The sequence below is a fragment of the Entelurus aequoreus genome, linkage group LG09, assembly GCF_033978785.1.
Source record: "Entelurus aequoreus isolate RoL-2023_Sb linkage group LG09, RoL_Eaeq_v1.1, whole genome shotgun sequence".
In the NCBI taxonomy this organism is placed as follows: Eukaryota; Metazoa; Chordata; class Actinopteri; order Syngnathiformes; family Syngnathidae; genus Entelurus; species Entelurus aequoreus.
Window position 1 is genome coordinate 19,455,063 of NC_084739.1, and position 13,759 is coordinate 19,468,821.

The 13,759-nt window shown below is 37.2% G+C and overlaps 1 protein-coding gene and 1 long non-coding RNA gene across 2 annotated transcripts in view; both read left to right on the forward strand.

The window, feature by feature from the left end:
- LOC133657233 (uncharacterized) overlaps positions 1–13,759 on the forward strand; it is a 972,718-nt gene that overhangs the window by 828,857 nt on the left and 130,102 nt on the right. The gene's annotated exons all lie outside the window — the stretch shown is intronic.
- prim2 (DNA primase subunit 2) overlaps positions 5,561–13,759 on the forward strand; it is a 58,103-nt gene continuing 49,904 nt past the window's right edge. Inside the window, exons 1-3 of the mRNA XM_062057654.1 lie at positions 5,561–5,713; positions 7,551–7,700; positions 8,354–8,466. Of these exons, the coding sequence (XP_061913638.1) occupies positions 7,556–7,700; positions 8,354–8,466 (258 nt within the window). The 5' untranslated portion in view covers positions 5,561–5,713; positions 7,551–7,555. The remainder of the gene's footprint in view (positions 5,714–7,550; positions 7,701–8,353; positions 8,467–13,759) is intronic.

Consider the following 13,759-nt stretch of genomic DNA (forward strand, 5'->3'; position numbering starts at 1 on the left):
AGGATCCTGGGAGTATTTGTAGTTCTACTTGTAGTTCTACTTATAGCAGTGGTTCTTTCTTTCTTTCTTTTTTCTTTCTTTTAGTTTATTTCGAACATGAACACACTTACAGCATATACATCACACAATTGCATATAATTTCTGTTTACATCATGTCGTCTCAACTTTTGAGTTTGAGTTTGAGTTTGAGTTTATTTTTATTTTTCAAAATGTTTTCATGTAGTCATGATCAGGGATGTCGAATTGTTTTTTTGAACAATCAGATTCATCACATTTTTCATTAATTACAGGTGAGTAAATTCAAGATTTTTAATTTTTTTTGTCATAAAAAAATACAATCATGTGTGCTTACGGACTGTATCCCTGCAGACTGTATTGATATATATTGATATATAATGTAGGAACCACAAATATTAATAACAGAAAGAAACAACCCTTTTGTGCGAATGAGTGGGAATGAGTGTAAGTGGGGGAGGGAGGTTTTTTGGGTTGGTGCACTAATTGTAAGTGTATCTTGTGTTTTTTATGTTGATTTAATAAAAAAAAATAAAAATAAATAAAGTATTATTATTTTTTTATTTTTTTATTTTTTCTTGTGCGGCCCGGTACCAATCGATCCACGGACCGGTACCGGGTCGTGGCCCCGTGGTTGGGGACCACTGACATAGATGATCTTTGGTCAGCATTTTTTTTTCAGTTTTCTCCAAAAAAAACAGCAAAGCGTTCTTGTCGGTTAGTGCAGTGTTTTTCAACCACTGTGCCGCGACACACTAGTATGCCGTGAGATATTGTTTGGTGTGCCGTGGGAGATTACGTAATTTCACCTAATTTGGTTAAAAATACTTTATGCAAACCAGTAATTATAATGGAGCATATAATATAGTATAGCTCGGTTGGTAGAGTGGCCGTGCCAGCAACTTGAGGGTTCCAGGTTTGATTCCCGCTCCCCCCATACTAGGATGCCGTTGTGTTCTTGGGCAAGACACTTTACCCACCTGCTCCCAGTGCCACCCACACTGGTTTAAATGTAACTTAGATATTGGGTTTCACTATGTAAAGCGCTTTAAGTCACTAGAGAAAAGCACTATATAAATATAATTCACTTCACTCAATACGTTTAAAAAATTTTTTTAGATTCATCACATTTTTCATTAATTACAGGTGAGTAAATTCAAGATTTTGAAGATCTTTGATTATTTTTTTTCTTTTTGCGGTAGGTTATCAAAAACAGCAGAGTGCTCCTATCACATAGACAGAGGATCTTTGGTCAGCATTTTTTTTTTCAGTTTGTTCCAAAAAAAAACAGCAAAGTGTTCTTGTCAGTTAGTGCAGTGTTTTTCAACCACTGTGCCGCGGCACACTAGTGTGCCGTGAGATATTGTTTGGTGTGCCGTGGGAGATTATGTAATTTCACCTAATTGGGTTAAAAATACTTTATGCAAACCGGTAATTATAATCCGCAAATAATGAGTTTGAGTTTGAGTTTATTTTTATTTTTCAAAATGTTTTCATGTAGCGATCAGGGATGTTAAATTGTTTAAAAAAAAAATCACATTCATCACATTTTTCATTAATTACAGGTGAGTAAATTCAAGATTTTGAGGATCTTTGATTTTTTTTTTCTTTTTGCGGTAGGTTATCAAAAACAGCAGAGTGCTACTATCACATAAATGGTCAGCAATTTTTTTCAGTTTGTTACAAAAAAAACAGCAAAGCGTTCTTGTCAGTTAGTGCAGTGTTTTTCAACCACTGTGCCGCGGCACACTGGTGTGCTATGAGATATTGTTTGGTGTGCCGTGGGGATACTTGCCAACCCTCCCGATTTTTCCGGGAGACTCCCGAATTTCAGTGCCTCTCCCGAAAATCTCCCGGGGCAACCATTCTCCCGAAATTCTCCCGATTTTCACCCGGTCAACAATATTAAGAGCGTGCCGTGATGGCACTGCCTTTAGCGTCCTCTACAACCTGTCGACGCGTCCGCTTTTCACCATACAAACAGCGTGCCGGCGCAGTCACATGTTGTATGAGGCTTCTGCATACACACGAAAGTGACTGCAAGACATACTTGATCAACAGCCGTACAAACAACTTTAACACTGTTACAAATACGCGCCACACTGTGAACCCACACCAAACAAGAATGACAAACACATTTCGGGAGAAAATCCGCACCGTAACACAACATAAACACAACAGAACAAATACCCAGAATCCCTTGCATCACTAACTCTTCCGGGCTACAATATACACCCCCGCTACCCCCAAACCCCACCCCCCCAACCCCGCCTACCTCAACCTCGCCCCCCACACCTCAAACCCCCCTTCCCCCCATCTCCCGAATTCGAAGGTCTCATGGTTGGCAAGTATGGCCGTGGGAGATTATGTAATTTCACCTAATTGGGTTAAAAATACTAAACCAGTAATTATAATCCGCAAATAATGTGTCGTTGTTGAGTGTCTGTACTGTCTAGAGCTCGGCATATCAGTAGGTGGCAGCAGGTAGCTAATTGCTTTGTAGATGTCGGGAACACAGTTTGTTGCGATCACAATATGCGGGAGGCAGTGTGCAGGTAAAAAGGTATCTTAATGCTTAAACCAAAAATAATCTAAAGGCGAGTGCCGTTAAGAAAAGGCATTGAAGGTTAGGGATGGCTATGCAAAACGAAACTAAAACTTAATTGGCCACAAACTTAACAAAAACAGAATGCTGGACGACAGCAAAGACTTACAGCATGTGGAACAGCAGACGGCGTCCACAAAGTACATCCGTACATGACATGACAATCAACAACAAAATAGGAGCGCAAGACAAGAATTAAAACACTAAACACAGGAAAACACCAAAAAACTCCAAATAAGTCACGGTGTGAAGTGACAGGTCGTAACAGTACACCTACTTTGAGACAAGAGTTATAGTGAAGCATGGGTGGTTATGGTTTGAATTCATATCCAACAATTGCGAAAATTACTTTTTATTGTCAATATTGGCTGCGGAGTTTAATTTTTTTATGTTTTCTGCTTGCGGTGTGCCTCCGGATTTTTTGAATGAAAAAAATGTGCCTTGGCTCAGAAAAGGTTGAAAAACTCTGAGTTAGTGGATCTACAGTCACAGTTCCTTAAAATCTATGGTGACTCAAGGTGTATTATATTCAAATACTACCCCTTGTCTGAGAAACCTTAATATTGAAGATGTTCATTTCTGTGATTACATACCTAATTCTTCCCAAAATTAAAGAAATGCAATTTTAAATTATTAATGGTATATACCCTTCAAAGGACTTTTTGAAACTTAAATTTAAAGGCCTACTGAAATGAAATTGTTTTATTTAAACGGGGATAGCAGATCCATTCTATGTGTCATACTTGATCATTTTGCGATATTGCCATATTTTTGCTGAAAGGATTTAGTAGAGAACAACGATGATAAAGTTCCCAACTTTTGGTCGCTGATAAAAAAAAGCCTTGCCCCTACCGGAAGTAGCGTGACATCACAGGCTGGAGGGCTGCTCAAATTTCCCTATTGTTTACAATGCAGCGAGAGAGATTCGGACCGAGAAAGCGACAATTACCCCATTCATTTGAGCGAGGATGAAAGATTTGTGGATGAGGAAAGTGAGAGTGAAGGACTAGCGTGCAGTGCAGGACGTATCTTTTTTCGCTCTGACCGTAACTTAGGTACAAGGGCTCATTGGATTCCACACTTTCTCCTTTTTCTATTGTGGATCACGGATTTGTATTTTAAACCACCTCGGATACTATATCCTCTTGAAAATGAGAGTCGAGAACGTGATATGGACATTCACAGTGACTTTTATCTCCACGACAATACATCGGCGAAACACTTTAGCTACGGAGCTAACGTGATAGCATCGGGCTCAAATGCAGATAGAAACAAAATAAATAAACCCCTGACTGGAAGGATAGACAGAAAATCAACAATACTATTAAACCCTGGACATGTAAATACACGGTTAATGCTTTCCAGCTTGGCGAAGCTTAAAAATGCTGTTGCTAACGACGCCATTGAAGCTAACTTAGCAACGGGACCTCACAGAGCTATGATAAAAACATTAGCGCTCCACCTACGCCAGCCAGCCCTCATCTGCTCATCAACACCCGTGCTCACCTGCGTTCCAGCGATCGACGGAAGGACGAAGGACTTCACCCGATCATCCGTGCGGTCGGCGGTTAGCGTCGGCTAGCGAGTCTGCTATCCAAGTCAAAGTCCTCCTGGTTGTGTTGCTACAGCCAGCCGCTAATACACCGATCCCTCCTACAACTTTCTTCTTTGCAGTCTTCATTGTTCATTAAACAAATTGCAAAAGATTCACCAACACAGATGTCCAGAATACTGTGGAATTTTGAGATGAAAACAGAGCTTTTTTGTATTGGATTCAATGGTGTACCAATACTTCCGTTTAACTAGTGACGTCACGCCCATACGTCATCATACAAAGACGTTTTCAACCGGAAGTTTAGCGGGAAATTTAAAATTGCACTTTATAAGTTAACCCGGCGTATTGGCATGTGTTGCAATGTTAATATTTCATCATGATATATAAACTATCAGACTGCGTGGTCGGTAGTAGTGGGTTTCAGTAGGCCTTTAACATGTAGGTTGATGGCTGTTATATCTGTGGAGCTGTAGAGGATGTTTGTGGAATGTGAGAGTGTACATGTGTTTTGGGAGGAGATCAGAGATTGGCTGAGAGACAAGAGTGTGGAGATGTCCCCATTCTCTATAGAAGAGATCAAATTTGGTATTTTTGTAAACGACTGTAACATAGAAATGTTTGTCAACATTATTATGCTCCAGGCAAAAACATTTTCTACATAAATGTCGATTTATGAAAGTAAGGCCTACATTTTCTAATTGGCTTAATGGGTTACAATTATCAATAAAATCTTGGAGAATGATTAAGAGTACAAAAGCCCTTAAATATATCTTTGTTAAAAACATTTAAAGGGATTTAGGTAGCCCTTTTTGTCTTTTTTCTTCTTCATCTTTTTTTTAGCATTATTACTCTATCTGTATTTACTCTTGGTTTCTTTCCTTGATGTTGAAAGTGCCTTGACTTTTGTGTGAATTATAAATGTATGCTTTTTGTTCAATAAAAAAACAAAAAAGCAACCAAAAGAACTTTAAAGTCACAGTTTCTAATTTTCTTCATTAGTCTAATAATGTTTTAACATCCACCCGGCATAATCTTATAAATCAAGCCACTCAACCCAATGAAAACTGTATTAAAAATATAACTGAATGTAATGTATTTGTACAGCATTTCAATGCTTGCTTGGTGCTCTCTCAAATACCCCCTCGGCAGCTGGGTGGAGCTTGCCTTGTACACATACTTTCCCGTCATCACTTAAGTTCATACTCGTCCATATATTAATAATATCATGTAATATAACATAGTAGTATATTATGATGTAATTATAGTGTATTTTTACTCCATTTAACAGTGTTTAATATTCCTTATAAAACTTTACCGAGTACAAAAGGTTTCTTCATGCAAGTTGAAAATCAGATCCATATGAGCGGGAGAAGCAGAACAGCAAAACGAGTGCTCATTTGACCAGGGGCGGGGTGTAACCAGTGGGACTTCCGGGTTTCGGCACGTCGTCACCGAGCACCCGCGTTTCTCGAACAGCCCACCTCTGTTTGGCGGGATTCAAGCAGCAAGAAAGAAGAAGCGACTCCATTATTTGCTCGGTAATTAACTTTAAAACATTTATACGGAGAATGTTGTGTACGTTGTATAGTGCTTAGCGCTTCCTGTTTGTTTGAGTTGTCGTATTCCTTAAAGCTAACGTACGAAGGCTGGTACCTTGTTTGTTGACCTAAATCTGTTTAGATTTAGGTTCATCATGGCGTCCCAGCTGGCATTATGGCGTGTTTGTAACAATATTACATTAAGTTACAATAAATATGTTGCAGCCTTGAGCTCGGACATTTTCAATTGTCAACTGCCAAAGATGGTAGTGCTTTATTTTGATTGGCACGGCTTATATGTTGCCCCTCCACCGATGAAGTTTCATAAGATACACAGAGGTGGGTAGAGTAGCCAGAAATTGTGCTCAAGTAAGAGTACTGTTACTTTAGAGATGTATTACTCAAGTAAAAGTAAGGAGTAGTCACCCAAATATTTACTTGAGTAAAAGTAAAAAGTATGTTGTGAAAAAAACCATTTAAGTACTGAGTAACTGATGAGTAACCTGTTCGTTTAATGATGACGGCAACAAATAATGCACAAAAACATAAAAATAGCAAAGAGCAAATTCAGAGCCAGGAATATCTCTTAAGCAACTAAAACTCAGACTTACACTTCCTTTTTATTGTCATTCAAATTTGAACTTTACAGTACAGATAATAATGAAATTTCGTTGCATTAGCTCATGGTAGTGCAGGATAAAAAAGCAATAAGGTGCAGATATAAATAAATAAATAGGTTACTGTACAGATAAATATATTGCACTTTTTCATATGCATTCGCGTTTATGGATGTATGTTATATTGTCTTTTTTTATTCCAGCGAGTTAATCCATTTTGGGGGGGAGTTGAGGGGATAATTATGATGCGTTCAAAAGCATACAATAATATATATTAAATAATAATACATTAACATAAAAAAAATTAAGGCAAATTGGGCCACAATAACTTAACAGCACCATAGGCTCAGTATGCAGAGATTACAAAGGAAAATAAAAAATTAGCCTTTACGCAAGGCATAAACTGATAGGTGTGGGCTGCACCTGGGAACACACTGATTGGTGTTTCTAAGCATGTGTGTGTGTGTGTGTGTGTCTATGAGGCTGCAGTATGTTAAATGTCCCCACACGATGTACATTCGACAGTGATTCAGAGCAGGGAAGCTAACATCAGCCTACGGTGACAGTCAAAATATCTACTACCGTTACTTACCGCGATGTGCTTCCTCAAATTTGACGTTGAGTTCATGTAAGCTTAAGCTTGTTAATCATGTGACCGCCTGACTCTGTTTGATTGGTGAAACGGAGTCAAACGTCACCAGTGACTGCATGTGATTGGTGAAACGGAGTCAAACGTCACCAGTGACTGTATTTGATTGGTGAAACGCAGGCATGCGCTAGATCCTACTTTGAAGGTCTGTCTGACAAACCAAAACAAACAAAGTGTGCATTAACAGATCGAAAAAAATCAGTAGCGAACTGAATGTAGATAAATGGAGCCGAGTAAAAGTAGCGTTTCTTCTCTATAAATATACTCAAGTAAAAGTATGTTGCATTAAAACTACTCTTAGAAGTACAATTTATCCCAAAAGTTACTCAAGTAGATTTAACGGAGTAAATGTAGCGCGTTACTACCCACCTCTGAAGATACACATTATAGATCAATGCACCTGTCAATGTCTCCATGTAGTTCTGCACCGCTGCAACTTCAATCACATTAAGGCCAGTTCTACTTTAACGTGCAAACCAATTCCTCTGTTCAAATGTGTTTATTTACTTTTGGTATTTAGTGCACTGAAAGGTTAACTAGTTGTACTGTATAAATAACATTGCATTTTCAGACAACATGGAGTTTCCTGGCAGAAGGAACAAGTTTGCTCAGAATCCGCAGACCGAGCTCTACGGACAGCCTCTGCATTTCTATGGACAGCCTCCGCTTGAAAACATCTCTCTTACAGAATTCGAGACATTTGCAGTGGAAAGATTGAAACGTAAGACTTGTAAATGGGCATAACGTTCTTCTACTGCAGGGGTGTCAAACTAATTTTAGATGGGGGGGCCACATGGAGAAAAATCTACTCCCAAGGGGGCCGGACTGGTAAAATCACGGCACAATGACTTAAAAATTAAGACAACTTCAAATTGTTTTCTTTGTTTAAAAATAGAACAATCACATTCTGAAATTGTACAAATAATAATGTTCTTGTTTTTACACTTACATGTTGCGGTTAATAGTATTCTATCTTTATTTGTCGTTATTTATATTTTCGGAATAAATTATGTGATAATGTTCATCAGTCAACTCATTGGTGTTAATTTTCAATGTATCAAGATAAAACAATTATATCAAAATCAAATTACAGTATGTTATTTATGTAGTTTGATAATTTTCCTCAACTGATGTACTAACATCACGTGGTTTATTTTGTACATATGTAGCATTATCTACAAAGATACAAAGAATTGCTACTGCGTCATCCGGTGGACACATTCAGAACAGCTGTTTCTTTAATTAAAAAATGTCATGTTAATTTTTATACTCATCCCGCGGGCCGGTTAAAACCTGTTCCCGGGCCGTACGTTTGACACCCCTGCTCTACTGTGTAATACCTTCTCTGCCGCTCATCTTTTATTGTCACTGCAGTCTTGAAGACCGTTGAGAATTTGGGTGTGAGCTACGTCAAACTCTCTGACCAGTACATCAAGAAACTGGATATTGAGTTCAAAAACCTGAACTTTCCTTACAGAGCCGATGCTGTGAGTATATGTTTGGCACTATTTACATACAACATAAAAGGGAACCTATGATAATTTTAATCTACATTTAACGCACTTCACAATAATACTCAAGCCAAATCTTTTACGTGGTAAGCCAAACACCGCTCCTTGTAAGTATACTAACATGACAGACAACTGCTTTCACACAGAATACACAGTTAGGACACTGAATTGACTTACAGCTTTTTCTTGTGGTTAACACTACCGAGTTGTAATGTCGGAAAGGCATCGTCTTTCAGCAGCAGTTTAACGATTAATCAAACTTCGTACTGGCCCATGTTGACAAACAGTCCCATGTAAAATGTTGTGGAAAATAAACACAGAATATGTTTTTTGAGTGTTTGTATCAATACTGTTGACAAACCTACGCCCCACCATATTTGTCGATCATGTATCGTTACTGCAGTACATTGCCTTTTCTTGATCATTTTTATTATGTAACCCAGGGGTCCCCAAACTACGGCGTCCGCCAGCATCCAAAATCCAACCCGTGAGAAGTCCCAAGTTTAAAAAAAAAAAAGAAGTTATTTAAAAAAAAAAAAAATTATTATTATTAAATACATATATATATGTATGTATATATGTATATATATGTATATATATATTTATTTATTTATTTATTTATATGTATATACACTACCGTTCAAAAGTTTGGGGTCGCATTGAAATGTCCTTATTTTTGAAGGAAAAGCACTGTACTTTTCAATGAAGATAACTTTAAACTAGTCTTAACTTTAAAGAAATACACTCTATACATTGCTAATGTGGTAAATGACTATTGTAGCTGCAAGTGTCTGGTTTTTGGTGCAATATCTACATAGGTGTATAGAGGCCCATTTCCAGCAACTATCACTCCAGTGTTCTAATGGTACAATGTGTTTGCTCATTGGCTCAGAAGGCTAATTGATGATTAGAAAACCCTTGTGCAATCATGTTCACACATCTGAAAACAGTTTAGCTCGTTACAGAAGCTACAAAACTGACCTTCCTTTGAGCAGATTGAGTTTCTGGAGCATCACATTTGTGGGGTCAATTAAACGCTCAAAATGGCCAGAAAAAGAGAACTTTCATCTGAAACTCGACAGTCTATTCTTGTTCTTAGAAATAAAGACTATTCCACAAAATTGTTTGGGTTACCCCAAACTTTTGAACGGCAGTGTATATATATATATATATATATTTATATGTGGATATATATGTATATATATATTTATATGTATATATATATATATATATATATATATATATATATATATATATATATATATATATATATATATATATATATATATATATATATATATATATATATATATGTATGTATGTATATATATATATTTATATATATGTATATATACTGTATATATTTATATGTATGTATATGTGTATATTAGGGCTGCAATAACTAATCGATTAAAATCGATTATAAAAATAGTTGGCGATTAATTTAGTCATCGATTCGTTGGATCTATGCTATGCGCATTCGCAGAGGCTATTTTATTTTATTTTTTAAAAACAGCTGAGAAACAATAATCAAAATAAGTATGGTGCCAGTATGCTGTTTTTTTTCAATAAAATACTGGAAAGGATAGAAATGTAGTTTGTCTCTTTTATACGATTATTAATCGAAGTAACAATCCACAGATTAATCGATCATCAAATTAATCGTTAGTTGCCGCCCTAGTGTATATATATATATATATGTGTGTGTATATATATGTGTGTATATATATATATGTATATGTACAGTATATGCATGAAGCGACTGGGATGAGAATCAGCACCTCCAAGTCCGAGTCCATGGTTCTCGCCCGGAAAAGGGTGGAGTGCCATCTCCGGGTTGGGGAGGAAATCTTGCCCCTAGTGGAGGAGTTCAAGTACCTCGGAGTCTTGTTCACGAGTGAGGGAAGAGTGGATCGTGAGATCGACAGGCGGATCGGTGCGGTGTCTTCAGTAATGCGGACGCTGTATCGATCCGTTGTGGTGAAGAAGGAGCTGAGCCGTAAGGCAAAGCTCTCAATTTACCGGTCGATCTACGTTCCCATCCTCACCTATGGTCATGAGCTTTGGGTTATGACCGAAAGGACAAGATCACGGGTACAAGCGGCCGAAATGAGTTTCCTCCGCCGGGTGGCGGGGCTCTCCCTTAGAGATAGGGTGAGAAGCTCTGTCATCCGGGGGGAGCTCAAAGTAAAGCCGCTGCTCTTCCACATTGAGAGGAGCCAGATGAAGTGGTTCGGGCATCTGGTCAGGGTGCCACCCGAACGCCTCCCTAGGGAGGTGATTAGGGCACGTCCGACCGGTAGGAGGCCACGGGGAAGACCCAGCACACGTTGGGATGACTACGTCTCCCGGCTGGCCTGGGAACGCCTCGGGATCCCCCGGGAAGAGCTGGACGAAGTGGCTGGGGAGAGGGAAGTCTGGGCTTCCCTGCTTAGGCTGCTGCCCCCGCGACCCGACCTCGGAAAAGCGGAAGAAGATGGATGGATGGATATGTATGTATATATATATATATATATATATATATATATATATATATATATATATATATATATATATATATATATATATATATATATATATGCATTAGGACTGCAACTAACGATTAATTTGATAATCGATTAATATGTCGATTATTGCTTCGATTAATTGATTAATAATCGGATATAAGAGACAAACTACATTTCTATCCTTTCCAGTATTTTATTTAAAAAAAACAGCATACTGGCACCATGTTGTGGACATTGGGAGTACAGCATACACCAATAATAACACAAAAATGTAACTCATCAGATCAGAACTGAATCAGATATTGTACAAGTTTCTGTTGGGAATAATAAAGGATTCATTTTAGGCTGCCTCTGAATAATAGCATGAAATATTTCAGCACCTTCATAACATTTAGTGATACTAAAGCAGGGGTCCTCAAGTACAAATCTTGAAGGTCCACAAATGTTATTTTGAAACAGGCTGGGTCCGTTTATTATCGATCAAGCTTATATACCGGTAGTAGCAGGAGGTAGGTAGTAGTTGAACATTTTCTTAAAATTAACAAAAATAAAATAAATATCCAATAAAATACATGAACGATTTTCTTTGAAACCAAAATAAATAAGAACTTCAATAAAACTTTCAGTTTTAACAAAAAATAAATACTTTTGAACACAACCCTCCTATCCCTGGTGAACAAATGACCTCAACAGATCTCATTCATGTGCAAATATAACTAGACAACTGTGTGCCTGCAGCGTAAGGTTCCATGCATGTTTCATGAGCGCTGTATGACCCAGGTGGTAACAGCCTATCAGCGCGTCGTTGTGATAGAGATGACACCCATACTCTGATTGGCTGATTCCGCAGCCAATCAGAGTGGCGTTCTCTCGCTCTCACTCTGTCTCTCTCTCTTTCTCTCTCTGAGCAAGAGAGAGAGAGACGAGTGAGTGAGACACGGAGAACTTGGTGTAAACGAAACGTGGAGATATTTGACTAAAAACAACAAAGAACGTTGACTTGCGCTAGCGATGACTCAAAGATAAATACAATTATTATATTTTTTTATAATAGTTATAATTATAAAAAAAATAATTTTTTTTAATATTTTTTTTTACTATAATTCGTGCTGGGTCCGGACGGACACGTCGCTGGGTCCGGACATGGACCGCGGTCCGCCTGTTGAGGATCACTGTACTAAAGCGTCACTGAAATCTAAATATATTTATATAGCTTTGATCCATTATGAAACGAACCTGAGATATTTCTGTCTGTTACGTTTATTTCGAAATTGGTAACCGTGCGTTTTCTCTCTCAAAACGGAGTCAAATGTGCCGGAGACACAACAAAGGCATAACGTTAACGTTACTCACAAAAAAGCTGAACTCATGAATGCTTGTTGCCTTTATGGACTTAAAAAGTTACGTACCGTGAGTTCCCTTCATCAATGGCTCCAACATGTTTCTTTTTCAGGTGCTCCTGAAGCAATGTTGTACTTCCGTGCCATTTTGCAGGAAACTGTCTTTTTTTAAGTCTTTAAAGTAAAGTGTTCCCACACTTTTGACGACTTAGGTCGTACACTTTTCTCCATTGAAGCAATAACCTCAAGATGTTTTTCCGCTGAACTATCCGTACTGTTTTCCTACGCCATTTTTCGAATGTTTCCAGCAAAGGAGACAGCGTCGTCACGTGAGCTGCGCATGACACATCATTGGCAAGCTTACCTCATGAGACGTAGCCTCATCGCCGCCCTGGCGCTGTTTTGTACTGTTTTTGTATTTATTTTGATTATTGTTTCTCAGCTGTTTGTAAATGTTGCAGTTTATAAATAAAGGTTTATAAAACAAAAAAAACAAAAAAAAAAGCCTCCGCGCATAGCATAGTTCCAACGAATCAATGACTAAATTAATCGGGAACTATTTTCATAATCGATTTTAATCGATTAGTTGTTGCAGCCCTAATATGCATATATATATATATATATATATATATATATATATATATATATATATATATATATATATATATATATATATATATATATATATATATATATATATATATATATATATATATATATATATATACATATATATATGTATATATATATATATATATATATATATATATATATATATATATATATATATATATATATATATATATATATATATATATATACATATATATATATACATATATATATGTATATATATACACACTGTATGTATGTATGTATATATATGTATGTATGTAAGTATATATACAGTATATATATACGTATATGTATGTATATACTGCAGGGTCTCCCACACATTCATTTATTTGTGGCGGCCCGCCACAAAAGAATTACGTCCGCCACAAATAAAATACTTTTTTTTTTTTTTTTTTTTTTTTTTTTGTCCTCTCCAGCTTCTCAGGCAAATCATATAGTTGATGTAGATGCCCATATCGGCTGTTCAGATTTACTTTACAAAAGAGAAGTGTAGGATACTTATCTTGTTGCCTTATTTGTATTTGACTTTATTAAATGTATTTATATTAGAAACACAACATGTGTATATAACAAAGGGTGCAAAGTCTGCAGGCAGTGGGAAACACATGGTTAAGTGTAGGGAGTAAAACTGATGGCAGTCTAATGTTCAAGATTTTTGGAGCTCTTTGTTCAGTGGATCAGATGTTTGATGAAGCTCTGTGTCTATCTACCACCACTACTGTTTTCTGTTTATTTGTTACTGACTGTGGCAGGACACCTCTGCCTCTGTTTCACTTTATGTTGCTG